Source organism: Pseudorasbora parva, chromosome 5 (genome assembly GCF_024679245.1).
Source record: "Pseudorasbora parva isolate DD20220531a chromosome 5, ASM2467924v1, whole genome shotgun sequence".
NCBI lineage: Eukaryota > Metazoa > Chordata > Actinopteri > Cypriniformes > Gobionidae > Pseudorasbora > Pseudorasbora parva.
This window is the reverse complement of record NC_090176.1, coordinates 2758929-2786922: the sequence shown is the minus strand read 5'-3', so window position 1 is coordinate 2786922 and position 27994 is coordinate 2758929. Positions and strand designations below refer to the sequence as shown.

General features: G+C 40.3%; 1 protein-coding gene across 1 annotated transcript; it reads right to left on the bottom strand.

Moving 5' to 3' along the window:
• Positions 1–17: 17 nt before the first annotated feature.
• On the bottom strand, positions 18–24571 carry stac3 (SH3 and cysteine rich domain 3). Its single transcript, XM_067443050.1, has 13 exons — positions 24406–24571; positions 17547–17585; positions 17388–17466; positions 17165–17321; positions 16337–16434; positions 16182–16242; positions 14510–14607; positions 14367–14433; positions 11855–11901; positions 10649–10740; positions 10468–10519; positions 646–783; positions 18–331 (listed from the first exon to the last, which is right to left on the bottom strand). Exons 2-13 carry the CDS (start codon positions 17561–17563, stop codon positions 233–235), a joined length of 1005 nt encoding a protein of 334 aa, XP_067299151.1. The 5' UTR covers positions 17564–17585; positions 24406–24571; the 3' UTR covers positions 18–232.
• Positions 24572–27994: the final 3423 nt, after the last annotated feature.

Below are 27994 nucleotides of genomic sequence, written 5' to 3'. Positions count from 1 at the left end.
CAGCCAACTAATGAGCAACTTTTGTTTTTATTTTCTCATCAAAGAACATTTTTATTCATATACAGTTCTTAGTGAAAGTTAAATTTAGACCCTGTGTACATGTCCACGTGTGTTCATATTTCTTTCACAGAGCTAGTGAGGTCAGATATTGTCATCTCTCTCTTCTGTCTCATTTATTTCTCGCTCCATTCTTGAGCTTCACTTATTTTCTTCAGGAATGAATCTCCGTCATTCAGAGCTCCTGTAGTAGGTCCGCAGGGAAGAAGCCCAGTTTACGGCCAGTGCTTACTTTCAGATATCCATTCACCTCCTCTCCTTTCTTCACCACAATCTACAAAGCAGAACACAGTTTTAAATCTGAAAATCGATCTGTAATCATTCAATAAACAGCCTCTTAAAGGGTTACTTCAGCAATTTAGCATATGGCTTTGTATCAGTAGAAACCTGGGAGTATATTCAAATGATCATGCTTCTTTTGTTTGGTTTTTTAATAATATATACATTTTTGAGTGAAGTAACTCTTTAAGTACAAACATTAACTAGTGAGGCCAGATTTTTGGCGCATCATGCGGGACATACAGAGGTATTCCTGATGACTGTTTCAGTTGACTCTCTTTAGTCCTCACCACACAGACACACACTGACCTGATCTTTCTTCAGGGTAATCTGGCCCATCTCTCTGTTTCCCACGAAGGAGCGTGTCACTTTATACACCCTCTCGCCTGCTCGCACCCTGATGATGTAATTCATGGGCAGGTAGCCTGTCTTCTCACCAATCTTACCCTATGACACACACGTAAACACAGTTCAAAACAGAATATGTAGGCTAGTGGTTACATTAAATCAATGTCTGAAGCTCTGCTCCTAGAGAACCAATGTACTGCAGAGTTCAGCTCCAACCCTAATCAATCACACCTGAATCTTCTAACCTGGGGTGCGTTTCCCAAAAGCCAACGATGGTCGCAAATTCTGTCATTGCCAACACAATTCAACAGAACTTGCGACCATAGTTGGCTAAAGATGCTTTTGGGAAATGCACTCCTGGGTGGTATCAAAGGGAACAAATGTTTGACAACTTTAGTGACTGGCAATGGCCTGGGTCAAGTCACCACGCAGAACAGAAGTGTGTTATTCTTTCTTTTTTTTTCCTACTGTGATGTATATCAAAGTTAAATGGCTTCTTGATCCCCCAAATAGTAGGGTGGGACTATTGTCTATTGGGAATTGATTGTATTGTTAAATCATTATAGTTCCCTTTCGGGGAACTCGAGCTGCGTCGAAACGCTGTGAGAACGCCTCTGCGTTAATGCGTCGTGAAGCGCCTGTAGAACCATTCCATCTGAAAAAAGATCGATCGTCGGCGTGATGACGATGACTTGACTCCCGAGCAGTCAAGTCAGTCGTTCCCTGCCGGTCCGCCGCTTCAGGGCACTGTGCTTGTTGCTCAAAGTACACCAGAGGCCAGCCTCGAGAGGCTGGTTCCCTTAGTAGATTTTCTAGACGAGTGGAAACGTCTATCAAATATATCTCGTTGGGTCCTGCGGATAATCGAAAGGGGGTACGCCATTCAATTCAAAAGTCGGCCACCTCCTTTCAGCGGTGTCCTACCTACCTACCGAGGTGGGCCCGGAGCAGGCTCTGGTAATGGCACAGGAAGTACAGACACTCCTGCAAAAAGGGGCTATAGAAAGGGTTCCCCCTCCCAGCAGGGAGTCTGGGTTTTACAGCCGTTACTTCATCGTGCCGAAGAAGGATGGGGGCTTACGCCCGATATTAGATCTGCGTCTATTAAATCGGTCAGTGGCCAAGCTCAAGTTCAAGATGCTCACACTCAGACAGATTGTGTCGCAGATCAAACTGGAGGATTGGTTTGTCACCATAGACCTCAAAGATGCGTATTTTCATGTCTTCATCCTTCCACATCACAGGAAGTTCCTCAGGTTTGCCTTCGGGGGAGAGGCATACCAATATCAAGTACTTCCTTTCGGTCTAGCACTGTCACCCCGCACATTCACCAAGTGTGTGGATGCAGCTCTGGCGCCGTTGCGTCCGCATACTGAATTATATCGACGACTGGCTGATTCTAGCGAATACAGAGCAGATGGCGGTTCAGCATCGAGATGCTGTTCTCGCGCATATGTCGAAGTTGGGGTTGAGGCTGAATGCCAAGAAGAGTGTGCTTTCTCCGGCTCAAAGAACCACTTTTCTAGGTGTGAACTGGGATTCGGTAATAATGCGGGCGCAATTATCGCCAACACGCATAGCATCGATCCTGGCAGCAGTCAAAGAACAGAAGCTAGGCCGGGCCGTCACTGTGAAACAGTTCCAGAAGGTCTCATGGCAGCAGCGTCCAACGTAATACCTCTTGGCCTACTGTACATGAGGCCACTGCAGTGGTGGCTCAAAACAAAGGGATTCTCCCCGAGGGGAAATCCGCTCCGCACAATCACAGTCACGCGGCGATGCCTACGTGCTCTGGTCATGTGGTTTCTATCTCAGGGTCCCGTGTTAGGGGCTCATGTTCGTCGCGTAACGCTAACGACAGATGCCTCTCTCACGGGCTGGGGGGCGACCATGAGTGGTCGCTCATCCCAGGGTCTATGGCAGGAACATCAGCGGCACTGGCACATAAATCGGCTAGAGATGCTCGCAGTGTTTCTTGCATTGAAACAGTTCCTGCCCGACCTCAGGGGCCACCATGTGTTGGTCAGGTCAGACAACACATCGGTGGTCGCCTATATAAATCACCAGGGGGGTCTGAGGTCCCGTCCGCTGGACAAATTGGCGCATCGGATCCTCCTGTGGGCCCAAGGGAAATTGCTGTCAATCAGGGCAGTATATATCCCTGGGGTCCTGAATCAGGAAGCAGACAGCCTGTCGAGGCAGGGGCAGAGGCCCGGGGAGTGGAGACTCCACCCAGAGGTGGTGGAGCTCCTATGGAAGGTATATGGGAAGGCAGAGATAGACCTATTTGCTTCGGCGGAGAATTCCCACTGCCCGCAGTGGTTTTCTCTGTCCCATCCAGCCCCGCTGGGGTTGGATGCCATGTCACAGGAGTGGCCGAGGCTACCCCTGTACGCCTTTCCCCCGATTGTCTTGCTTCCAGGAGTTCTGGAGAGGGTACGCCGGGACGGGGCCCAAGTACTTCCAGTGGCTCCGTACTGGCCGACCAGAGTGTGGTTTTCGGACCTGATATCTCTCCTGGAAGGCTCTCCGATGGAGATTCCGACCAGGAGGGATCTACTCTCTCAGGCGGGCGGGAGATTCCTGCACCCACGCCCGGAGATGTGGAAACTATGGGCCTGGCCTCTGAGGGGGCTAGGCTCATAGAGGAAGGTCTCTCGGCCGAGGTCGTAGAGACCATCCTTCACTCCAGAGCTCCATCCACGAGGAAGCTGTACGCTCTGAAATGGAAACTTTTCTCAGCATGGTGCAGAGAACGCCAGTGGGACCCAGTTAACTGCCCGGTTGGTACAGTGCTGGAGTTTCTGCAGGCAAGGTTCTCGGCAGGGTTGACCCCCTCCACAATAAAGGTCTACGTGGCGGCCTTGGGTGCCTTCCACGTCCCTTTGGGTGGAGTGTCTTTGGGAAGACACCCTCTGATTACACGCTTCCTCCGTGGTACTCTAAGATTGAGGCCGGCTGTGCACTCGAGGGTCCCAGCATGGGACTTGGCCATTGTTTTGAGGGGCTTGTCAAGGCCGCCGTTCAAACCCTTAGAGGAGGTTTCGGACAAGTTCCTCACACTAAAAACCATCTTTCTTTTGGCCATATCGTCTCTCAAAAGAATAGGAGATATTCAGTCCCTGTCAGTAGGGCCCTCATGTCTAGAGTTTGCGCCGGGGATGGTGAAAGCCTTTCTCCATCCCAGGCTGGGTTATGTCCCCAAGGTTCCTACGAGCCCACGGGGCCCCATTACTCTCCAAGCCTTCTGTCCTCCTCCTTTCACGACGTCAGACCAGGAAAGATTAAATCTGCTGTGCCCTGTTAGGGCGTTGGATACATATGTCCACAGAGCTGCCCTGTGGAGAAAGACTGATCAGTTATTTGTCTGTTTCGGACCCCCTAAGAAGGGGGGCCCAGTATCTAAGCAGAGAATGAGCAAGTGGGTGGTCGAGGCCATCTCACTTGCTTACGAGGCGGCCGGGCAGCCGTCTCCACTGGCTGTCCGGGCGCATTCTACCAGGGGTATGGCTGCTTCGAAAGCACTTTTGTACTGGGTCAGTATTTTCTGTGGCAGGTTGAACTTCATCTGCTGGTGAAGGAATTGCAACCTCTGCTGGGCTATTTTCACAATCGTATTAAGTCTATCGTATTTTCCGCACTATAAGGTGCACTTAAAAGCCTTTCATTTTCTCAAAAAACATTTTTTCTGTCAAAATGTTTCAGTATGAAAAACCAATAAAAACTATTTAATAATAATAAAATGTTTCAGTACGACTGGTAAACTACAAAGCCGCACCGCGTCTCTACAGTCTATATTCAAATGAAGGCAACAGAGCTACCACGGGACATGAACGTCGATGAATTTCGAGTCCTTCTTGGTGCTTTCGTTTTATGAAAAGACGTAATCCATCCACACATGAACTGCCGTCTCGCAGCCAAAAGATTACCATGGCTGGGAGATATTGTTAATATGGATATCAACGTTTGAACAACGTTACCAGGGGAGTGAACAGAGTTGTCAGAACGCTTAATAAAGTTTGACTTTATCTGACTGTTTTATTGACATTCCCTTAAGCACAGCTCAATCTAGTGGATGCATCACGCAAACCCAATCAAACGTTTGACTGCAGAATCTTCTATTCTATGCGCCTTATAATCAGGTGCGCCCTATATATGAAAACATTTTCTAAAATAGGCCATTCAGTAAAGTTGCGCCTTATAATCTGGTGCGCCTTATAGTGTGGAAAATATGGTATGTGGAACTCCCACTTCAGGTCCTGTTTAACAGCCAGGGCTTGTGATGAAAGCCCTTTACCATCATACAGATCTCTCTCTGTTCTCTGGCCCATTTGATGAGATGGCCAATGAATGGAGAGGTTTGCTGCTGCTCTCCAGCGCATTTCAAGTGGGTTGAGGTCTACCTAAACAAGGAATGGACCCTTAGCTCAATGCAATGCCTGGCGGGAGAGATCATGTTGTCTTCATTCTCCTTGAGCTTCCTCATCTTCCTCATTCCTTTTGCTGTTAAGGTTCCAAAAGGGGAGGCAGATAAGGAAAGACATAGTCCATCAGTTTGCCCAACTGCATGACACAGGAGGTTATAAATTCTCCTCCAGGTGCGTGAAAATCCAGGCATTTGACTTGGCCAGTGTCCCGGTTTATGAATTCACTGTCTCTCTTCTCTGTGTCTTGTGAGGTTGTGTTGGAGGCGTGGTCACTGATTTTGGGACTCATGACCTTCACCTGCTGCACTTATCAGTCACACTATTTAATCCGGTCTCTCACTGCCACCCATTGTCAGATTGTTACAGGTGCTTCTGGTGTGGCTTGCTTCGGCTTCTGTTTCCCCTGGAGGACATCTCTGTTCCGGGTCCAGGATTTTGGCTTCTGGTTGTCTGCTGCTTCCCTACTCCGGCTTGTCGTCTGCCCGACCGCCTGCACTAGGGATGTGGAAATGAAGCCTCATGAAGCAGTGAGGCTTTACCCTGACTGTTTCGGGAAAAGATTTGAAGCGCGGAGAGTGTCCAGAACAGCGCCATCTGGTGCCTATTTAAAATAAACAGCCAAAAGCCTGTGAAAGATGCGCTTGCAAAGCGGCTGCAGTGTGAACGACCAAGGTGGATATGACTTCCTCTATAACCTTCCCAACTTTAGTGCAGCAGCGTGCTGCGTCTGATGTCACTGATTTTGTTCTTTTCCACATGCGGGTTAGTTTGAAACCTGAAACAGTTCACACTGGAATCAGATATAGGCTAAATTTTAAAATGTAATGTGAACAGCCAAACAAAAAATCAGATCTGAGCAAAAAATCAGAATTGAGCATTAAGACTTGTGGCTATTTCTCCTCATAGACAGTAGCTCCCCATTCATTTATTGTTTAGCATACACACATGGGAAGCTATAAACTCAAAATATTCCCACATAGTGAAAGGCCATTACTCTTTTTTTATTACTCTAAACACAAACTTCAACACCCAATCCCCTAACACCAAATGATCTAAACAAAGTGCAAATATTTTACCAAAAAAAAGACACAACAACAACTAAAAAGAATAATTAGTAACAAATACATTTTGGTTATCTAAATGTAATGTATTGATTAACTTTTAAAGTACAGCTCTCTCCTCAGAAACCCATCAACCAGACTTACAGAGCCAGCAGGGACTGCTGGAGTTCGAACCTTCTGACACGCAAAGCGAAAAGCGCATGTGATTGGACAGAAAGTGAGGCTTCATTTGTCATCGATCATGTGACTCTGGGAAACCAATACACACCCCGACACGGAGCTTCACTACAAATTGACCCGCATGCGTGATATGCGCATCGAAGCTTCAGTGTCATACATAACATCACTAGCCTGCACCTGACCTTCGCTGTGGTTTGCCTGCCTGTCTCTTTGCTCTTTTCTGCCTGTCAATTAAGTCTTGTTTATTGTCGACACTTGCCGTCGTGTGTTACAATAAACCTGTTATCTTTTCGCTATTGGATCCTCCTGTCTTCCATTACAGCCGTGACAGGCCAGTGTCTGATTCAAGTACATCTAATGAAAGAAAAATCCATAAGGCAACCAACTCAAATATACAAATCATTAACTAAAGCAAATACAGAAGAATATTCCTCTATTAACATCCAAAATGCTTTAGAAATGCAAGGTATCATTCTGAACTGTTAATACAAAAGTTTTATTGAAATGTCTCAGATTTGGCAAGTTTAACCAGTGCACTTCTAGCGCTATCCTCATTGCATGCAAAGAAATCACCCTAAAATATGCACGGTTCACTAGTGGCAATTATAGTAACCTGCCGAATTGACAACATGCTGACGTCAGGCGCATGTCCGTTTACAAACCTGTCAATGTCAAGATTTAGCCCACAGATGATGATGACATGACGCAAGTATCCATATCACCCTGTAGCCCAAGACTAGTTTCCCACTGAAGCTAAGCAGGGCTGAGCCTGGCCAGTACCTGGATGGGAGACCAACTGGGAAAACCAGGAGCTGCTGGTAGAGGTGTTAGTGAGGCCAGCAGGGGGTGCTCACCCTGTGGTCTGTGTGGGTCCTAACACCCCTGTATAGTGATGGGGACACTGTACTGTAACAAGTACCGTCCTTTGGATGAGATGTTAAACCGAGGTCCTGACTCTCTGTGGTCATTAAAATTCCCATGGCACTCCTCATAGAGTAGGGGTGTTTACTAATCATGGCCTCCTTATAATTCCCATCCACTGAATTGGCTCTATCACCCTCTCTCCTCTCCACCAATCGCTGGTGTGTGGTGAGCGCAAAACTAACCGTATGTATAAAATGTATCAAAACATGAACTTTGGTGCGGACTTTCAGGTGTGATAACGCCCTTAAACATTCATGTTGACATCTTGGATTGCAATGATACCAGTCTGGTCTCATTGGAAAAACGTACCTGTAGTAACCTGTAAAAACCACAAAACACGTACTAATAGGTACATATCACTGCAGTTTCAAAGTGAAATGTCCACTGGGTGGCGCTAAAAGCTTCTTATTTTTCTGGGAACAGATGTGCATGAATCTGGCAAAAAATGTTTTGTTGCGTTGTTTTTTTTTTTACATTCACACCTAACATTCATAACCTAAACCTACCCGAAAGTGTTGACAAAAGCAAATCCCTCGGGTCAGTTTTGGGTCCCGTTTTATTTAGTATATATATGTTGCCTCTTGGACAGATTATTCAGAAATATAGCTTGGGCTATCATGATGCGGACAACACCCAGATCTATATTAGCACTCAGCCTGATCTCACCTCTTACTCTTGACTCTCTGCCTGTTTGTTGGAAATTAAGGCATGGATGCCTTAAATTGTTCCAAAAATGAAATTGTATTAATTGGCACCCCATCTAATATTAGAAAGTGCAAGGATTTAAAACTTTCAGCAGACAATACTCAAATGTCTCCTTCTGTCCAGGTGCGTAATTTAGTCATGACTTTTGATGCTCAACTGACTATTTTCTTTATTTTTATTTTTATTTTTAAACTTTTTTAAACTTGCTTTTTTCCACCTTTGGAACATTGCTCACATTAGAGTCTCCAGGCCTGATGCTGAGAGGCTTTTCCATGCCTTTATAACGTCGAGGCTTGATTACTGTAATTCTGTGGGTTTACCAGCAAGCTCTATAAACAGGTTGCAATACATACAAACCCCAGCCGCACGTGTTTTGACTTATGCATCCTCGCGCCATCACATTACCCTGTGCTCCAGCAACTGCACTGGCTCCCAGTTAAACCACACATTGATTTTAAACTTCTGATTTTAGCTTATAAAGCAGTACATGGGTTGGTTCCAGTATATATCTGTGATCTGGTTAATCCATCCTTACCCTCTCCAGTGTAAATTATGGGTGGCAGGGCCTTTTCCTATAAAGCACCTAAGTTATAGATCTCCTTACCTGAATCTATTAGGAATGCTACATCTTCGGATTGTTTTAAGAAACTTCTTAAGACACACCTTTTTGGTCAGGCTTTTAAATTATAATTTACTATTGTTTTTTTAATATTATTTTTACTATGCTTTTTCCTTGTTTGATTTCTTATTTTGTTCTGTATATGTTGTAGTCCTTTGAGTTTGAGAAAGGCACACTACAAATAACATTTATTTTTAATATTATTTACACATTGTTTTTTATAGTGTTGTCTGTTGCATTGTCTATGATGTGTATGGAAAACATCCTGAACTGAAACCTAACTTACCTACGGGTATAAAATAAAGAAAACTGAACCTGAACAAAGTTGGAGTTGAACTCTGTAGGAAAGTGGATCTTGAGGACCAGAGTTGCCCAGCTCTGCATTAATCATATGGAAGCGGAACAATTGTACTCCCGACTTGCTCGTAAACAGGTGCTGGTCATTTAATTACAAAATCATCAAAAAGTTGGTCTATTCTATTCATAAACTGAAACTTGTATATTATATTCATTCTTTACACACAGACTGATATATTTCAAATGTTTATTTCTTTTAATTAATAATAACTAATTATAACTGACAACTAAGGAAACTCCAAATTCAGTATCTTGTGAAAAGGTTCAATATTGAAGACAACTGACCATTGACACATTGGTCATTGCAAAAGAGGCTGGCTGTTCACAGAGCTCTGTGTCCAAGCACATTAATAGAGAGGAGAAAGGAAGGAAAAGATGTGGTAGAAAAAAGTGTACAAGCAATAGGAATAACCGCACCCTGGAGAGGATTGTGAAACAAAACCCATTCAAAAATGTGGAGTTTCACAAAAAGAGTGGACTGCGGCTGGAGTCAGTACTTCAAGAACCACTACACAGATGTATGCAAGACATGGGCTTCAGCTGTGGCATTCCTTGTGTCAAGCCACTCTTGAACAACAGAGAGCATCAGGTCTCGTCTGGGCTAAAGACAAAAAGGGCTGGACTGCTGCTGAGTGGTTCAAAGTTATGTTCTCTGAGGAAAGTAAATTGTGCATTTCCTTTTGAAATCAGGGTCCCAGAGAGGAAGAGAGGAGAGGCACACAATCCCCACTGCTGAAGGGTCCGGTGTAAAGTTTCCACAGTCAGTGATGGTTTGGGGTGCCATGTCATCTGCTGGTGTTGGTCCACTGTGTTTTCTGAGGTCCAAGGCCAACGCAGCCGTATACCAGAATGTTTTGGAGCACTTCATGCTTCCTGCTGCTGACCAACTTTATGGAGATGCAGATTTCATTTTTCAACAGGACTTGGCACCTGCGCACAGTGCCAAAGCAACCAGTGCCTGGTTTAAGGACCATGGTATCCCTGTTCGTAATTGGCTAGCAAACTTGCCTAACCTTAACCCCATAGAAAATCTATGGGGTATTGTGAAGAGGAAGATGCGATATTCCAGACCCAACAATGCAGAAGAGCTGAAGACCACTATCAGAGTAACCTGGCATGGCAAGTGCCACAGACTGACCGACTCCATGCCACGCCGCATCGCTGCAGTAATTCAGGCAAAAGGAGCCCCAACTATTGAGTGCTGTACATGCTCATAATTTCCATGTTCATACTTTTCATTTGGCCAAGATTTCTAAAGATCCTTTATTTTTATTAGTCTTAAGTAATATTTTAATTTTCTGAGATACTTAATTTGGGATTTCCCTTAGTTGTCAGTTAAAATTATCAAAATGAAAAGAAATAAATATATGTGTATAATGAATGCAACATGCAAGTTTTACTTTTTGAATGGAACTAGTGAAATAAATCAACTTTTTGATGATATTCTAATAATATGACCAGCTCCTGTACTAACGTTAACTTCTTCTAGAATTTACTACAATGAACTCACCCTCCACCACTCCTCATTAGAGTCGTCCAGCACTGTGATGCGATCTCCTGGACTGAAACACAAACACACACCTGATCACGTTTAGAAATAAAACAAATCAATGAATCATTTATGATGGTTATGAGTATGCATGAATAATATGACACAGTTGAAATATGAATAAATATGTGAATAGACTCACTGGAAGTCCAGGTCATCTTTCTCAATGGCTTTGAAGCGATACAGAGCCATATAAAAGTGAGACTGACTTACTGTCTGCTGCTGCTTCTTGTTCTGCAAACCAAATACAGACTGTTAGAGTTTTTTTTTTTTTTTTATCCCGACAGAGAAGTGGAGGTGAGATTGGGAACCAGATTCAGATTCGGTTGTAACCTGGTGTGCACGACATGCCAGAGCACATTCAACAATGTCTCACAGTTAAACTAATTTAATTAGAATGTTTCTTTCATTTTTTTTTTTTAATGAGACTGACATTGTTTCTTTTCTTTCTTTCTTTTGACATCTGTGCTTTGTAAAATACTCTTAGTACAAAATGTAGGACTCCTAAAATTAGGACTGACAAGAGTTTTTTTAAGAGTTTCTCCCAAATCTGCAAGTTAGGAGCTACTTTTAGCCTTAATTTGTTTTGTGAATAAGGTTTATAGGATTTTTAACACTCCATCACCTGCTAGGCAAAAGTCTTTTAGAAAACCACACATTTTGAGGTAGAAATCATGCCCATAGCACGAATGTTGTAGGACGAGATATGCTCTATAGTTCAGTATTAGGGGTGTGTTTAAATCCTTAAAGGGTTAGTTCACCCAAAACTGAAAATTAGCCCATGATTTACTCCCCTTCAAGACTTTTTAGACTCTAATAACCGGTGTTTTGTTTTGCTCTATCCTCTGCGCTTCTGCGTTCGTCAATGCACAGGTCAAGGGTTACTCTTTCGCCGTAAGTCGACTTGCGTACTGCTGACCGCCGGAAGCTAGTTATTTTAGTCATATACACCTAGGATGACGTGAGGGTGAGTAAATCATGGGCTAATTTTAATTTTTGGGTGAACTATCCCTTTGACCAATCGTATTAGTGATACATGCTTTAACAAGCACCATCAACAAGTAAAAACTACCCAGCAAACTCCGATTGACAAGACAAACTGAAGGGCACACACACACACACACACACACACACACACACACACACACACACACACACACACACACACACACACACACACACACACACACACACACACACACACACATCCAAACTCATAAGAGAATAATAAAATTCAAACTTTTGGACAGGGCTGGAACTAGAAACATTGAAAATGCTGCATAATTATTGACAAACCAGTCCATGCAACCTTTCTGACTGCATGAACACCAGCACAGCTGTAGTTTACCTTGTCATCTGCTGCTGTTTTGTCTTTCTTATCTCCATCTTGCTTACCTAACAATAAAGGATAGTGTGTCCATAATTTTTTTTTTTTTAGTTAATGGATATAAGGAGCCAATATACTGTAGATTGATTTAAATGCAAACTGCATTTGTTTCCCTCAAAATATCAGAATTAACAGGCCAATCTCATCTTGTGTGATCGGATGTCAGGTTCAAGAGATCAGTAAGCGGTTACACTGGTGAAATGTTGCCATCTTTTGGCTGTTTTCTGACATTGAGCTTCCACAAGAACCAGTAATGTTCGTTATTTGTATGTGATGCAAGTTTGGCTGAGCTTCCGTTTACCATATTTGATGTGCTCTAGGTATGAAGTGATGAATGTTAAATTAAATGTTTTCATCATATAAAACAATTGTGTCTCTTCAGGAGAATTGAATTCAATGGCTTGATGTATTTCTTTATGAAATTTTTTTAAGCATCAACTTTTTGAAGGGAATTAAATTTATATTAGCGAACAGAAATTATTTGGATTTTATTGAAAGTGAGTTTTGAATATTAACTAAATTCTTAAGGATGTTAGACATCAGGATGAGTAAATGCTGACTTGTCATTTTTTGGTAAACTATCGCTTTAGAAATTAACAGAAAAGAGGGAACATGATCAATTTCTAATGACAGAAGTTTATATGTAGCCTAGAAATCTAGACGCACCCTAGCAGCAGCAAATCTAATCTGCCCGCGAGTGTCATCCAGCAACCCTCAATACCCTTCTGAGCTGTAAACGCCAAAACTCTGGTCGGGCCAATCACGAGTTGGTGGGCGGGGCTTAACGCTTGTGTGCTTCTAGTAAACACAGAAACTTTTGAACGGCGGTCTTTGGAATCAGCACTGACCGTGACTCTGGAAGACTTGGAGTTAAGCTTTTCTCTGAGAAAAGAACAAAGAGCGGCACTGAAGTCATTCTTAAAAAGGGAAGATGTGTTGAGTTTTGCCGACCGGATACGGCGAAAGTTTAATCTTTCAACTAGCTCTGGTTGGTTGTAGCGCTATCCAATTGCGTGCACGCCGTGCAGAGAGAGTTTGAAAGACAGCCGTTTATCCGCCCCTCGGATTGAGCTGTCAATGGTGAGTTTCCAGACCAAACATCTAGATGTGGGTCAGGCTATTTAAAGGATAAATCTGAAGGAAACTGTAAGATATGCATGTTTTATTTTAAAATGGGTTTTCAGTGACGTGCATAGGAAGTGTATTTTATACAATTTTTTAGTTTACTAGAAGCCATAGACAGTAAAAGAAAGCTAGAAGCACGCAAGCACAACTCTGCCGTCATTATGTTAAGCCCCGCCCACCGACTCTATACACAATGTGATTGGCCCGACCAGTTTGGCGTTTACAGCTCAGAAGAGTATTGAGAGTTGCTAGACGACACTCGCGGGCAGATTAGATTTGCTGCCGCTAGGGTGCGTCTAGATTTCTAGGCTATCCTTTAAATACAATGCCATTTTTCATAATTCTGTGAAGAGCACAAAAAAATAGTTATCATTTGGCTACTGAGCGTAGCAGAGTTTGTACATTACTGTGTCATTGGTCTCAAACCAGTCAATGGACCGAGTTCACCGAGACTTTCTGTGTCTGATGCTACACAGTCTGATGTTAAGCCATCTGCTTAGACTGAGTGTTAAAACTACATACATATCTATGTCAATTTAAAAAAGTTGTACCTTCTGGATAATGATTTCAGGACATTTCAGTGCTTAACTCCATTAATGAGACCGGCATATTTAATCTAAATGTATCAGATGTAAAACAGAGTTTAAATCATTCACATTCACAATTTCTGAACTAAAGTCAACAAAAAGGATCATATGCATGTTATCACCTGTGTAACCATACAACTGATTAATGTAAACCATGAAATTCCTAATATGTACTTTATTTATGCATTCACTTATCATGAAGACCTTTAAGTCTCCTGTGAAAGTTCTTGCCAGACCTCAATCCTCTCTTCCCCAGGCACTAACACCCTCTGACCTCATCATAGACCCTATAGTCTACACTTACAGACCCTTTTATCTATGCACTCAAGGACCAGTGCTGTGACTGTTGTGTGTAATGTTTTGACCAATGTAATAAAAGCAAGCACAGATGCATATGCAGTTGTCACTCCTGGAAATGACCAAATTTAGAACAGGTTTAAGCACTCAGTAGAGGAATGACAAGCATCTTTAGCTTCAGTGAGTTCATGGCTATGGGGTTGTTCAGAGTTTTGTGTAAATCCGTGGCCACATTATTGACAATGAATGGACCTACTTTGCCAGCAAAATTTCACTGAATTTTCTTTAGTGTAGTGATGCATAAATCACTGAGGTAATTTCCAAACCAAGTATCTTTATACCGGCTTGTTGAAATGTCATTTTTTAGCCTCGCAAGTAATTCCCAGTCGCATGGATTCCTAATGAGACGAATGTATTTCAGCTGTTGAGGTAACAAACAGTGAGAAAATCCTGGTATAACTTACCCTCCCCAACTTCTTCATCCTCTTTCGGTTGTTGAGCCTCCTCTTCCTCCATCATCATCATCATCATCTTGTGAAAAGGAAGGATGTACATTACACTCAGGCACGTGCCAGATAAATCTTAAAAGCAGAAAGTGGTCACTTACATTTTTTTTGTCCTCTGACCCTTTCTTCCTCTCTTTATTGGCCATGATCACACCCACTCTCAGTGTGTCGAACACCGGATCAGTGCGGTTCTGCTGACCTGCACACATGCAGTTTAAATTCTATAAGTATAATTTTATTGTGTTCAGTTTATTTTTACACATTTCATAATTCATCATAGTAGTAACAAAATCCCGACCGATTTATTGGATTCATTGGCGTATATGACGCAGATATGCCACCGATATGAATGCACGCCCGAGCATGTCCACACGTCTGACAAGTGCTTGAATAATCACACAAAGTTAAGTCAAAATGCCGGTTTGGCGAGTATCATCGTAAACATAGCCCGTTATGTCTTAAGTAAATGTAAACATGAAATTTGTCAGCGTTTAAGTTTCGTGGCCCACATATTATATTTTATGAATATCTGAACATGCAATATATCAAAATAAAGAACATACCCACTTTTATATTCTAGATTCATGCATTCTTTTTTATCAACATTTGAATGTGGGTCCGTTTCATGAAAAAAGCAACATTTTGAGGAGAAAGCTGAGGAAATCGCGTTTTTAACAGACTAACTTGCATACAGATGGGATTCAATTTGGTGATCAAAACAGACAGAGTAGCAGATCGAGTCCATCAACACCTCAAAGAGCCACAGTCCTGGGTCAATATTTAATTCAACAACATAGCCATTTTTAATTATATGCTGTTTAATGTTGATGATCGCAATATTTTATATATATGCATCTTATATATAGGCTTTCCTGTAGCTCAAACATTAGGGTGTGGTGCTAGCAACACCAAGGTCGTGGGTTTGATTCCCACGGAAAGCAAGAACTGACAATAATGTAAAATGTGTATCTTGAATGCAATGTAAGTCGCTTTGGATAAAAGTGTCTGCCAGATGCATACATTTATATGCGATTGCTTATTTCTGCTACTTTGCCTGTGTTTGACAGTGAAAAAACAGAAATCATCAATGGCAGGGAAGCTTTTTTTCATAAAAGACCAGAAAAAAAATCACTCACTGCTTTAATAATGTCTAAATAATCTCTATTTATACAATAAAGACTGTGAAGAGATATTTTACATTTGATTACTATTTCTGTACCTGAAAATGTAGTTTAGAAAAACCTGAAAATAACTGTTTTTTATTTGTACGTTTGTTCTGTTGTATTTATGTACAATGTAGTATGTGTATTATGTAAATACTGTATTATATATATAGTACCAGTCAAAAGTTTGGACCTCAATGGGAAAGTGTCCAAACTGGCTGGTACTACACTATAATGTACACATAAAGAAAATCAGCCATTATATCGCTACCAGATTTTTTTACTCCCTAATATCGGTATCGTTCCCCAAAAACCCAGGCTCTAGTAGTAACACCTATAAAATGTTAAATAAATGTCCAACTAAACAATAGAAAACAATTATTTGAACAAACTTTCTATTAACGTTACGGAAAGAGCATTTGTTTATTGTTGAGAGAACCGTTAACCCATATTCCAGGAACATTCCCTGTTATCTGGGTCAGTTCTGTGTTCAGAACATGCTTGAAATTCCCAACATACTTTGGTTGGATTATTTTTCCCTTCTTTGTTAAACACTACTTAGTCTTTTCATGTTGTCAAAAATAACCTTTCATAAATACATCATACTCACCAGGGTTATTAATCTCTTGATCATAGAGAGGAGAACTGTATGCCCGTCTAAATCCAGGAGGCTGATGGGAAGAGAGATATTAATGAAAACAGTGAAGCTGACAGTGTGATTGTATTATAAATGTTTAATACAATGCATATTGAAAGTCATCTCACTATTTTCCCAAAGCATCTCTGGAACTGCACATACGACTGGCACGAGTGGTGAATGTTGGTCTTGCAGTTTTTGCAGCGCAAGGCGAATTTATTATTGACTGAAAGTAGAGGAACAGAAATCAGTGAGTATAGCAAGTTACACTTTTATTTTATTTTATTGCAAAAGATTAAAAATTGGCTAGCAGGTAGTGCAGGTATAACATCACTTTGTGATTGGAAAGACTTTGAATTCCGGTTCCCTCGTTCATAAATCAATGGGGTTTTTTTTAATAGGATTTTGTTTAAATGGCTGAAATAAGACCTGTGGTGAACACAAGCTGAAGACAGGTTCACGTTTTATTCAACGACATAAAACACATAAGTATTACCCCACTCATGTCTATAAAGGACAACTCCGGTGAGAAATGACCCTAGGGGTGATTAACAGATGGTTACCAAGTAGATCGTTCTCTGGGATGTGTTTTCATGATAATCGAATGTAAAGAGTTTTATCTTTAAAAACTGATTAGCTTATAACACTTGTCTATGGGGCACAGGGTAAGTGAAATTAAATCGCTAGTCAATACCACTAACAAGGCTCAAAATAGCCTCACACTAACACAGCAGCATAATGCAAACCGAAGCATTGAGAACGTTGTAAGTGTACAAACAGTTTGATAATTAGATACTTTATAAACACAGTGCATTACGCGTTCACGGACAGGCGCCATCTGGGAAAACAGTCTCGACGAGTCAATCCACGAATGCTATACACACATTAAATTCCTACCTTTCTATTGGAGAGTATTTCAATTTGAATGCCAATGATGGAGTGAAATGTGAACTTACGAACGATCATTCGTGCGCAGACGTCACAGAACTTGGGCTTCTTGCAGTAGTGGTCCTTAAATTTGTGCGGCCTGTCGTTGATCTGGATCACCGGCTCAGGGGTCGGAGGAGGAGGAGCCTCTTCTTCCTCCACCTCTTCATCATACACAAAATACACCTGAGGAGGACAGAGAGTGAGATGTGTGCACACGACACAGACGCGGAGAGAAACTGACATACGTACAGTGTTGTCTTCCTCCTTTACGACATTGTCAGGCGCCGGAGGATTATCATGAATATCCAGCGAGTCTTTATCCTCGAGTCTGAAACACAATCAGCATTTAGATGGTTGTGCACTTTTATAATGTTCCTGAAAGATGATATAATCTTTGGAAATACTCACTGGTCATATTGAGCCATAAATACAGCTGTAGTTCAGCACCTACAGAACCATGACACATTAGCTGATCTTATATCTGAACCGTCAAGCTCATATCAAATATAGAAACACATCATGACCATATCCTCCCTCCTCTAGTGGGGGTTTGCCTTCGGGATTAGAAATTTCAGAGCAATAAAAAAGTGAAAAGTTAGATCTTCAAGTACACTGTAAGGTAATATGAGTTTGATCTCTCATACAGTGCGTGCATTAATGTAACATTGAAGGGTTAAACTGGTTAATGCATCGCACGCCACTGTACTATAGCCCACTATACTGTTATACTACATGCATGCTTGTTGTATATTGTGTCTTTTATTCATTGTATGGAAAGCACTTTGGTCAACCTCTGTTGTTTTTAACAGTGTTATATAAATAAAATGAAAGAAAGAACTCTTTTCCCACCTGTGTTTTTGAAAAGAGTTTCCAGCCAGCGCCAGCATTTTTTAAAATCAATTTCACAAAAGTTTCATGGCCCGCTATTTTTTGTATGAATATCTGAACATTCAATATCTTAAAAGAAAGAACAGACCCTCTGCTATATTATTCTAGCTTCATGCATTTTTGAATGTAGAATGTTTTGATCAAAAAAACTGAGAAAATTGTGTGTTTGTGCTGTATCCAGATCAGATGCAGAAATAAATCACACACAGATGGAGTTTATCGAGTCCATCAACACCCCAAAGCTTCACAGTCCTGTAGCTCAGCCTGGGACGACCTTTTTTTCAATAACATTAGGCAGTTTTTATTTATGATGTTTAATGTTGATGATCACGTTATTTTTAATTATGAATATGCTTACATAAACAGATCGGGATATGGTCCGACCATATACATTGATACAAAAAAAACTATTGCAATCAAGACCAAAAGCGCACTATTTTACGTGTAATAGTTTGTATTTATATGCTTTTAAATACTGCATTATATGCATATTTTTAGGATATATATATATCCTAAAAAAACTGCAGTACACAAATTTTAATCGATTAAAAGTTTTATTGATTTAATGTATGCGCGTGAACGCAAGGGCGCACAGAGCTCGCGCATGCGCAATGCTTGTGCAGGTCACTGCAGGAAGATTCAGGCGCGAGGAGAGGACGATGAAAGAGACTTGCGACAAGGAGGCGGTAAAGCGTCACATTTAAGTCATTTTCTTTAGCAAAAATGTCAAAATATAGGTTTGCCCTTGTTAGTTGAGCGAAGGGAGCTGACAAAGATAAAACCAGCACTTCCCATCAGCTGGGTAATTGATTTTGGCAATGTTGTACAACCAAACTAGAAGCCTTCTAATGGATGGCCCGTCGGACATGCTGTTGCTCTTCAGTTAAAGTCAGGTCGGTCTTTACACACACTTAACTTATTTCCTACCGGTTATTGTATTACCAAATACAGAGAAGGTCTTGTTCCGTTTATCTATCAAACTGTGTATCCCATATTTGACTGTTTTACAAGGGCTAACTAGCTGTAATAGTATAAATGTATCCCAAGATGTTTGTATGTTTTATAATGGCTAGCATTACACAGATCTGCAGAGATAGGTTAAAAGAGGCAGATTTTATTTCCCCCTATAACATGATCTTTTAGGTATTAAAGGTTGGGTAATTGATATTGTTCGGTCAAAACAAACGTTTTTTTTTGTTTTGTTAGGAAGTTAAAACACTATATTTTGATATTAGACATTACTAAAGAGTGTTTGTTCACTAACAGGAGTCTCCATGTCTCCATATTTTAGATGTTACATGTGTATACTGTAAATTTACATACATTGTATGTGTATGTTCTCTATATGTACAGTACACATTGTGCATACAATATTACCAGGGCTTGACATTAACTTTTTTGCTCACCAGCCACTGTGGCTAGTGGTTTTCCAAAGTTACTAGCCACTCAGCATTTTCACCGGCCACAATTTTGCGGTTTGGAAATGACATTGTATATGTTTAAAGTTGACTTTGGCATGCATAAATTACTTGATTTTGAATCATTTTACTTGATTTAGAAGATTTAAAACCCTTTCAAACTTTCAAATGCAGAGTGACCACCCAAATCAAGACTACATTGTATATCAGCTGGCATGTGCAGGCGGGCAATATAATAATAAATATGAAAAATGTAATATGATAGGCTATGAGTTATTTTAGTTAGGCTATATATATAATTTTAAAAAATACCCTAAGCAAATTACAAAAACAATAGTAAATACAAAATAAAATAAAGATTCAGATACTAATACATATTTATTTAATATGTATACATTTATTTAACATCTGTAGTTGTTTGATTCAGACAGGTATTTAATTGGGCTGCTGAATGCATGTAATATTTGTGACACATAGTTATTACCCACCTCTTTACGTACACTTAAGCCATAACCGACTGTGTTCATGCGATGGACATTTTGACATTTGTGTGTGCGTGTATTTGACTATTCAGGAGCACGGAGAACTGATCACGTGTGCAACAGAGAGCGCACGCGAGAGAGCGCTTTTGTTGTGTGTCATTCAGCGCGATTCCGCCTATCTCGCCATCACTAAGTATAAAGAATTGTAGTTGAATTGTAGCCAATTTTGTGATACGACGGTCTTGGCATTTCATTTAGCTGTAAGTTATATTCAACCCACCAAAGTGGCTAGTGGGAGTGGCTGCCGTACCCGCCACAGCTGAAATCTACCCGCATTTGGCGGGTTGGCGGGTGTTAATGTCAAGCCCTGAATATTACACATATTCTACCATTCATTAAACATACATGTGACACTATAACTGCACATATTGTTAATACATTTTCCAATATATATCAGAATACAACATGGCGGATATTTAGAAATATAAAATTGCATTTTGAGATATATAAACACATATTAATATTTAATATATTGTAATTTATTACATGAATATATTGTATAATATATGTACTGCCAATTTATTATTCCATGTATTTCCTATATAATGTATTTGAAAAATGTTAAAATGTATTTCAAGTAATATATTGGTAAATATATTTCGCTTTCATAAGGGTTATGCCTGATCAATGTATGATGTCTCTTGTTTCTGCTTCTTTTTCGCCTGTGTTTTGATCAGGAGATTCTGTACTCTTTCAGAAGACGTGTAATAGCGCCCCCTACCTAGGGCTGGACGATATGGCCAAAATTCATATCACGATATTTTTCTTAATTTCGGTCGATACGATATAATTCCGATATCGATATGAACTATATAAAAGCTTTAGAAAAAACTACTAAGAACTGCCACATAGGATGTCTGTACCTACAAACTTCTGAAAAATGTATTGGCCAAGTCTATGAATAGTCCTCCTATAAAACTATATAATATTTTAGAAATAAAACCAGTACAAATAAATTAATGTTCACCTTTTATTTGTATTTAGCCTTTATATGAAAAAGAAATGTGAAATCAACATCAAATAAACATAAGACTCTCACTTTATTAATATTAATATCTTTAAGTTTAAACTATAACATAGGCTGATTATATTATTCTTAATATAGATTAAACAAAAGTGCTTCAGCCAGGATTCAGCCTGACTCAGAATATTCTAGCGGATGGATCTGCTTCACAGAGTACAGCGCTCCTATGCCGCAGACGCAGTTTTGAGCATTTTCTTTTAAGTTTTAAATTTCAGTGAAGAACAATTCATAGCGCTCTATTTTCCATTTATGCAAAATTATAGCATATATTTAATGCTGCATTTATTTAATTAAAAATGCAGTAAACAACGTAATACAGTGAAATATTCTGATCTACATCATCTGTTCACGAATATATAGTAAAGTGTCATTTATTTCTGTGATCAAAGCTGAATTTATCATCATTACTCCAGTCTTCAGAGTCACTCATTATTCTCATATTAGGATTTGATGCTCAACAAACATTTATGATTATTATCAGTGTTGAAAACAGTTTTGTTGCTAATGATGCTCCTTCATTGCTTTCATATATTGTCGCAATCGTCTGACTGTCGATCGTCACCTTTCAGCTCATAACGATTTGTATGTATATGTAACGTCCTTCAGCTGCAGCTCCAGCGTGACAGTAACGTTAGTTCTGCGAATCCGCTTTTGGACTTTCTGTGAGAGAGCGTCCTCCTCATATTTAGATACGAATAAAATGACAGGTCATGCATAGATTATTTTTTGTTTCTGAAATTAAATCTTGATGTATTCACGTTGGTTTCTATACACTTGCCCGTGACCTCAAGAAGCGCGCAATCAACCGAGGTTAGAGAAAGCGGTCTTTAGCGTCCCTGTTAACTTGCCCGCCCTCGCTCCCGTTTGGAATCCCGCTCGGAGCGGGTCGACTAGGACCGGTGAGACCCAGTAAAAGTGCGGGGGACACATCGAACCACTTCCACCCCACTGAATTAACGTTAGTCTTTCTTCTCTTATCAACTATTTCTTTCTCCTTACTTGTGGAAGGTCGTTCAGTCACATTTGTGTTGCGGCCAGGGAAACTCTTTTTGTAGCTAAAACTTGCCGCGTTGGATCTATCAGCCTACTACTGCTGAGCACTGGCTGCGTTTCTGTGGTGTACGTCATCGCGCAAGTAGCCAATCATGTTCTGCTCTTTCTGGAGGCTGCACCCTGAACGTCAGTCAGTGAGGAATGCTGTAATATATTTATCGAAATGTCGGAAATGTGTTTAAAAATCATATCACCGTTATTGAAAAAAATTATATCGCGATATATATTGATATTGAATTATTGTCCAGCCCTACCCCTACCGTATAACCGTGAACACGGAAAGCCAGAAATTCCTGTCAATGGCGGAGAGAGTGAATGCAACAGTTCAGCCTGATGTCACACTAAAACTGTGAAGTGATGATATTAGTAATCAAACTCAATGCTGGACCGCAGAACAAGATTTTTACTTTGTTACTGACTGTACACCTTTACATAATTTTTTTTTACTGATCTACATTTCAGAGCAAAACATAGATTTTAATCTAAAAGATGTTCTTAACGTAGGATTGGGAGGAGCCTAATTATTCTGTCATTTTCCAGCATTTCTACACAACCTCATCTCCTCTATTCCAAGCAGCCTCCTTATATCCAATCCTGTAGTCGTTTACCATCATTGGTCAAGACTGGATGGGCAGGTAAACTCATGAAATATCATTAAAAAGGAAAACATTAACATCTCACTGAATGAACTACTTGTACTGAGCTTCATGACATAGGCCTACTTCCAATTTGCTCACACATTTCTGGTTATATGTATTTGCACATGCCTAATTCCACTTAAAATGAGTGTTCAGAAGATCTTGTCCACTGTACAAAGTACAATAAATATTCTGAATATTACTGTGCATTTAATATTAATACTCCTCTAATATTCCATCATAAAAATACAGTGAATTAAACATCTTAACTTTATTCAGATGCAATGAATGGTAAACACTGGAACTGCATTTCACCATTTCTCTTCATAATGGATTCTTTTAGCAAACCACAGATCATCCTAAACCTAAAATCAGAGAAAGTTTAAATCTATTAAGTGCGTGACTACCAATGAAACAACTACAATGTTTCAGAGATTACACGCATCACCCCTTCATATGATTTATTAAACAGATGTTTGAATCTCTGTTTTGTGTATTTGTGTCATTGACAAGCATCACTGTATGTTAAAATATAAATGTATATTTTTAGGATATAGTCATATGTAAAATGTAGAAACAGTGCTGCCATCTATAACAAGGCTGTTTGAAATGAATTAAATATGTTTAGCAGGATTTATGTCTCTTATTCCAATGGGTAATCTTTATCAGATGCTTCTTTTCTTTTTTTTTGCGAGAGTAAAAGTACAGCTAATTTATTTATACATTAAATCAATGTGTGGCATTTAATAAAAGAAAAGTCATGGCAATTGCTTTTTGGTAGAATTTTGTTGAAGCAAAGCAGACATGAAATATCATAATTGATATTTAAATAGTTTATATGTTAATATGGCCAGCAGTAGAGCGCTGTGGGTTAACTATATTTGAGTTATTCAGGCATTAAATGTACATTACCGTACTTTCTTAAGTATGTGCACCTAATGTAAAATACATTTCAAATAAGTCATGTTAACATCAAATAGTTTAACTTAAAACTAAAATATGTTTTACCATATTTTTTAATTTATTATTATTAATGTTTATACTATATGCATGTTGTCACCACACGTTTACACAAACTATTTTGTTATTGTCACTTGTTGCACACCTGAATTATCAGTAACTTTGATATTATAGACAGCAATCAGGGAAAACTTTACTGTCTAACAGAAGACTAGAGTCTGGTTTACAATAACGGCTTAAAAGTATCAGATATTTATATACTGCTTTCTTTCAATTTTACTTTTTTATTGTAATTGCATAAAATGGCCATCAAATGTGTGGTAATTGTTAGTTTGTTAAGCAAAACATTGCAATAAAAAATGGTTTTCCCTCACAGCTTTTCAAACTTCAGATTGTACAGGAACATTACTTTTCAATGCTCTTCAATAACTGTTAAGACCACAATGAGTACAGCATATTGCAGACGTTTATGTATCATAAAATAATGAAATATTTGTACAATCATATACACCAACTTAGCTATTTATTTTCACACACATACTCAGTGTCTATTCCTGGGCTGGAAACACTATCTGAGGCCAACACAATTAGTATCTCTCACCAGGCAGAGTTACAGAGCAAAATATGATGTTTTCTAGGTCGCATATAGCAAATATATTTCAATATTGTCACATATAAATACACACATTCTCAATAACAGGAGTGAAGCATGTGACCTAAACTAAGATGATTAAATATACATACCTGTTGATTTGCTTTACTATAACTGGATGTCTTCAGTGAGTTTTAAACCAATCAGATGTTGTCCTACAGCATGTTACGCTTATTTTTGCGTTAGATTTGTGAATTAACTTCAACTCCCTAATAACCAGACCGGTCTGAGCTGAGGAACTAACACTTGTACGTGTGTGTCACTGTGAGTGTTTTAAACAGATGGCAGATGACGAAGAGTAATAAGACCCTCTCTCTCTCTCTCTCTCTCTCTCTCTCTCTCTCTCTCTCTCTCTCTCTCTCTCTCTGTGTGTGTGACAGACATGCACAAATGTAGTCAGTTCCAGTCATTCACAGATTTACTCAGGCCTGTTAGTTTGCATCATTGACCGGAGCTGTAACAGAGGCCAGAACAAAATAACAGAGTTTTTTTTCCCCAAAACTGTTCGGGTTAGGTCCTGATCACACTGTCGGGGTTTATTCTGTGATCTCATTGAGCGCCATGTTAAAATGCCCAACTTTACAGCAGAAAAAAACATGTTTACAGCCTGGTACAAACTGCCAAATTTTGCCCTTCATGACAACTGTGAGGGGGAGGATTTTTTTTATAACTTATTCGTTTACATTATATAAAGCCTTAGTTCTGCATAATTAAGGGCGTGGTTACTTTGAGTGACAGGTGGATAGCCATTTATCTGCCGTCTATAGTCATTGCGTCACATAAGCTCCGCCCGCATCCCGCCCTTTTGCCCATTTTCTGTTATCCGGGTGTGGCACAACGGCCAGCTTGTCTCTACTTTACGCTTCAGAGCGGCTTATCGGAATCCTATGGGTGACGTCACGGACACTACGTCTATATTTTTTTACAGTCTATGGTACAGACCGTGCAGAGAGCACACAAGACAAAGAACCGCTAGTCGAAAATACAAAGAAAAGGAAACGTCCAAATGAGCAGGATGAAGACATAAACTGTAGCCGCTTATCAAAAACTTATCAAACTTGAATGTACGAAAGTAGAAGAGGAGATCTTGAAAATAAAAAGTGAATGGAAAAAGCTAGAACTAGAAAATGTGAAACAACCTAGAAATTAGGGGTGTCCATGGTTAACCGATTGACCGATTAACCGTTAAAAATTGCGTAACCGAGTGAAACATTTTGCTCGGTTAAGTGGCGTCAATGACGTGCCTTGAATTTAGTTGTAATATATGTTTGCACCCCTAGAGACCGCCAGAGCGCTCCCAGATATTTGTAATATCCACAAGAAGAAGTCATGACCAGCTTTCTAAGCGGGCAATGAAGGGGGCAAAGAAAGCGTGGGAGCACTTTAAAAATGAGAGTGACGGGGCAAAATGCAAGTATTTTGGCTATAAGTTGCTCCGGAGTATGAGTCGCATCAGTCAAAATATGCGTCATGAAGAGGAAAATAACATGCGTCGCACTGGACTAAAAGTCGCATTAGGGCAGAAGCAGAGCGCGAGCCGCGCATAACGGAGCAGAAGAAAGAAAGTTTGAAGTAAGAAACTTGTGAATGACTAGAGAAAAGCAGACGTTACTTTAACTGTAATGAAGAAAACAAAAAAGCTAATCGCGGACTGAAAGCAAGATGGCCAGAGCTGAAGGGACGAGTCCACAGATGCTTGAACTCTGCCGGGAGAGCCTCAGCCGCGCGAGTCAAACGCTGTGGGAATCGTTCTCGGCTGCATATTTTACTACATGCCCTAATCATGCAGGCGCCCTCGCGGACACTCGCATTGCTCGTAAACTGGAGCGCATCTCATCCTAATTTAACGAAACTCAGCGTACGCCTCACAGACATGAAATAGATCTTAAGAAACTTGAAATGTCTTTTAACAATTTAAAACGAAAAGAAATAGGCTACTCTCTGATTATGTAATCCATGATGTGCATTTCTCTATATAGGCGCGTTCCCTACGGAGATGGCGGTCGTCAAATTAATAAACTAAAAATAACCCTGACGCACACTATGGTTAACCGAGTATTAACCGCTAAGGGCCTCGGTTAACGGTTAATGAAAAACTTGAAAACGTGCAGCCCTACTAGAAATCATTAAATTACAAAGAGGAGTTAAAGCCTCTTGGCTATTCCTTCAACTTCGTTGAAATGAAGTCATATAGATGGTTTAATTGTCAATTGTTTAAGGCGAATGGTTAAAGTGTGTAATTGTTGAGACCTAGCTATTGTTCATTATTAATATGTGTGTACAGACACCATGAAATAAATTTAACTAGAATATTTTACAAGACAAACAGTTTCAGATATGTCATTGAATTCACAACTGAGGGATATTAGATTAGGCGAGATGAAGAGTATCTAGTACAATGTCCCATAAATGCAGCCAAGTACATCAGGAAACTAGCGTGGCAGTACGAAGGGAGAGTTATAGATTTAATTCAGCGACTACGCCACGCTGGAAATTCGCCAGGGACGATACCAAGTAAGTTCTCTTTTGTTAAGACACCACAGGTTGGTTATCTATATAGGTGTGAAGAGACGCAAGTCGCATGTATGAAAAATTACCACTTTATTGTATCAATGTTGAATAAAAGACAACTTCAGAGCAGGAGTCGCCAATCTGCATCAGGCACACAAAATACAAAATGAGCAGAAGCGGAGGTATCTGGAGGGTTGGGCCCACTGTCCAATTTCGAACGTTCCCGTGATACAATACACACCCATACCACACGTGAAGACTGGATACAAGAAAACACACAGCACTAGGTGTGAACACCACACTATGGCAGCAGGACGTCGCCCTCCAGAAAACTCCCAGCTCCTGTAACAAAACAAAACAACAGCACGATGACAGACAATCTGAACAGAAACCAAAAATAGCAGAATACAAAATGAAACAAAAGTTGAAAATATGCCTAAATTAAGTTAAAGACACTTAACATTCACTCTGACTTCTGGCAGTCCAGTTACAATGTCAGAGTGAGGTGGCTTCAAGGCCGCTCAGACCTCAGAGGCGATAATCTTAGAAACCGTTACTATTAGGAAGATAATACTAAACAGCACAATGATGAAACTGTGGTAACAACAGACTTGCAGGAAAACCGAGTGCCAATAAAACAGTCGGACTTATAATAGCAACAAAACAGCAGCGCGAGCTCAAACGTGTTTCATGCAGGAGACCGTCACCCCAGCATCATCTATGCCGAGCGTCCGTGAAGGAACTGATTCTCCGAGTGATTGTCACGAAAACGCATAGCTCTACTCACAGCACGAATCACTGCGGCTCACATGTATTTACATTAAAACCACTACACATAACAGCCTGCACACACACACACACACACACACACACACACACACACACACACACACACACATCACATCCTTGTTTTTGTTACTTTGTGAGGCCCCATGACTGGGACATCACTTGTGGGATCCACCCTTTCTAGAGGAGGCACACTTCTTAAAAAAATCAGACAAGATCAGAACACATACATAAACACAAATCTCACTTGATAATCTCAAATTTGAGAACTTTTGAACAAGACCTGACAGGTTGGTCACATGTGGGGTCCAAACTGGTTTTTCTCCCTTGTGGGTCCCCCTACACACACACACAAGTTTTACATACTTTGTGAGGCCATACCTT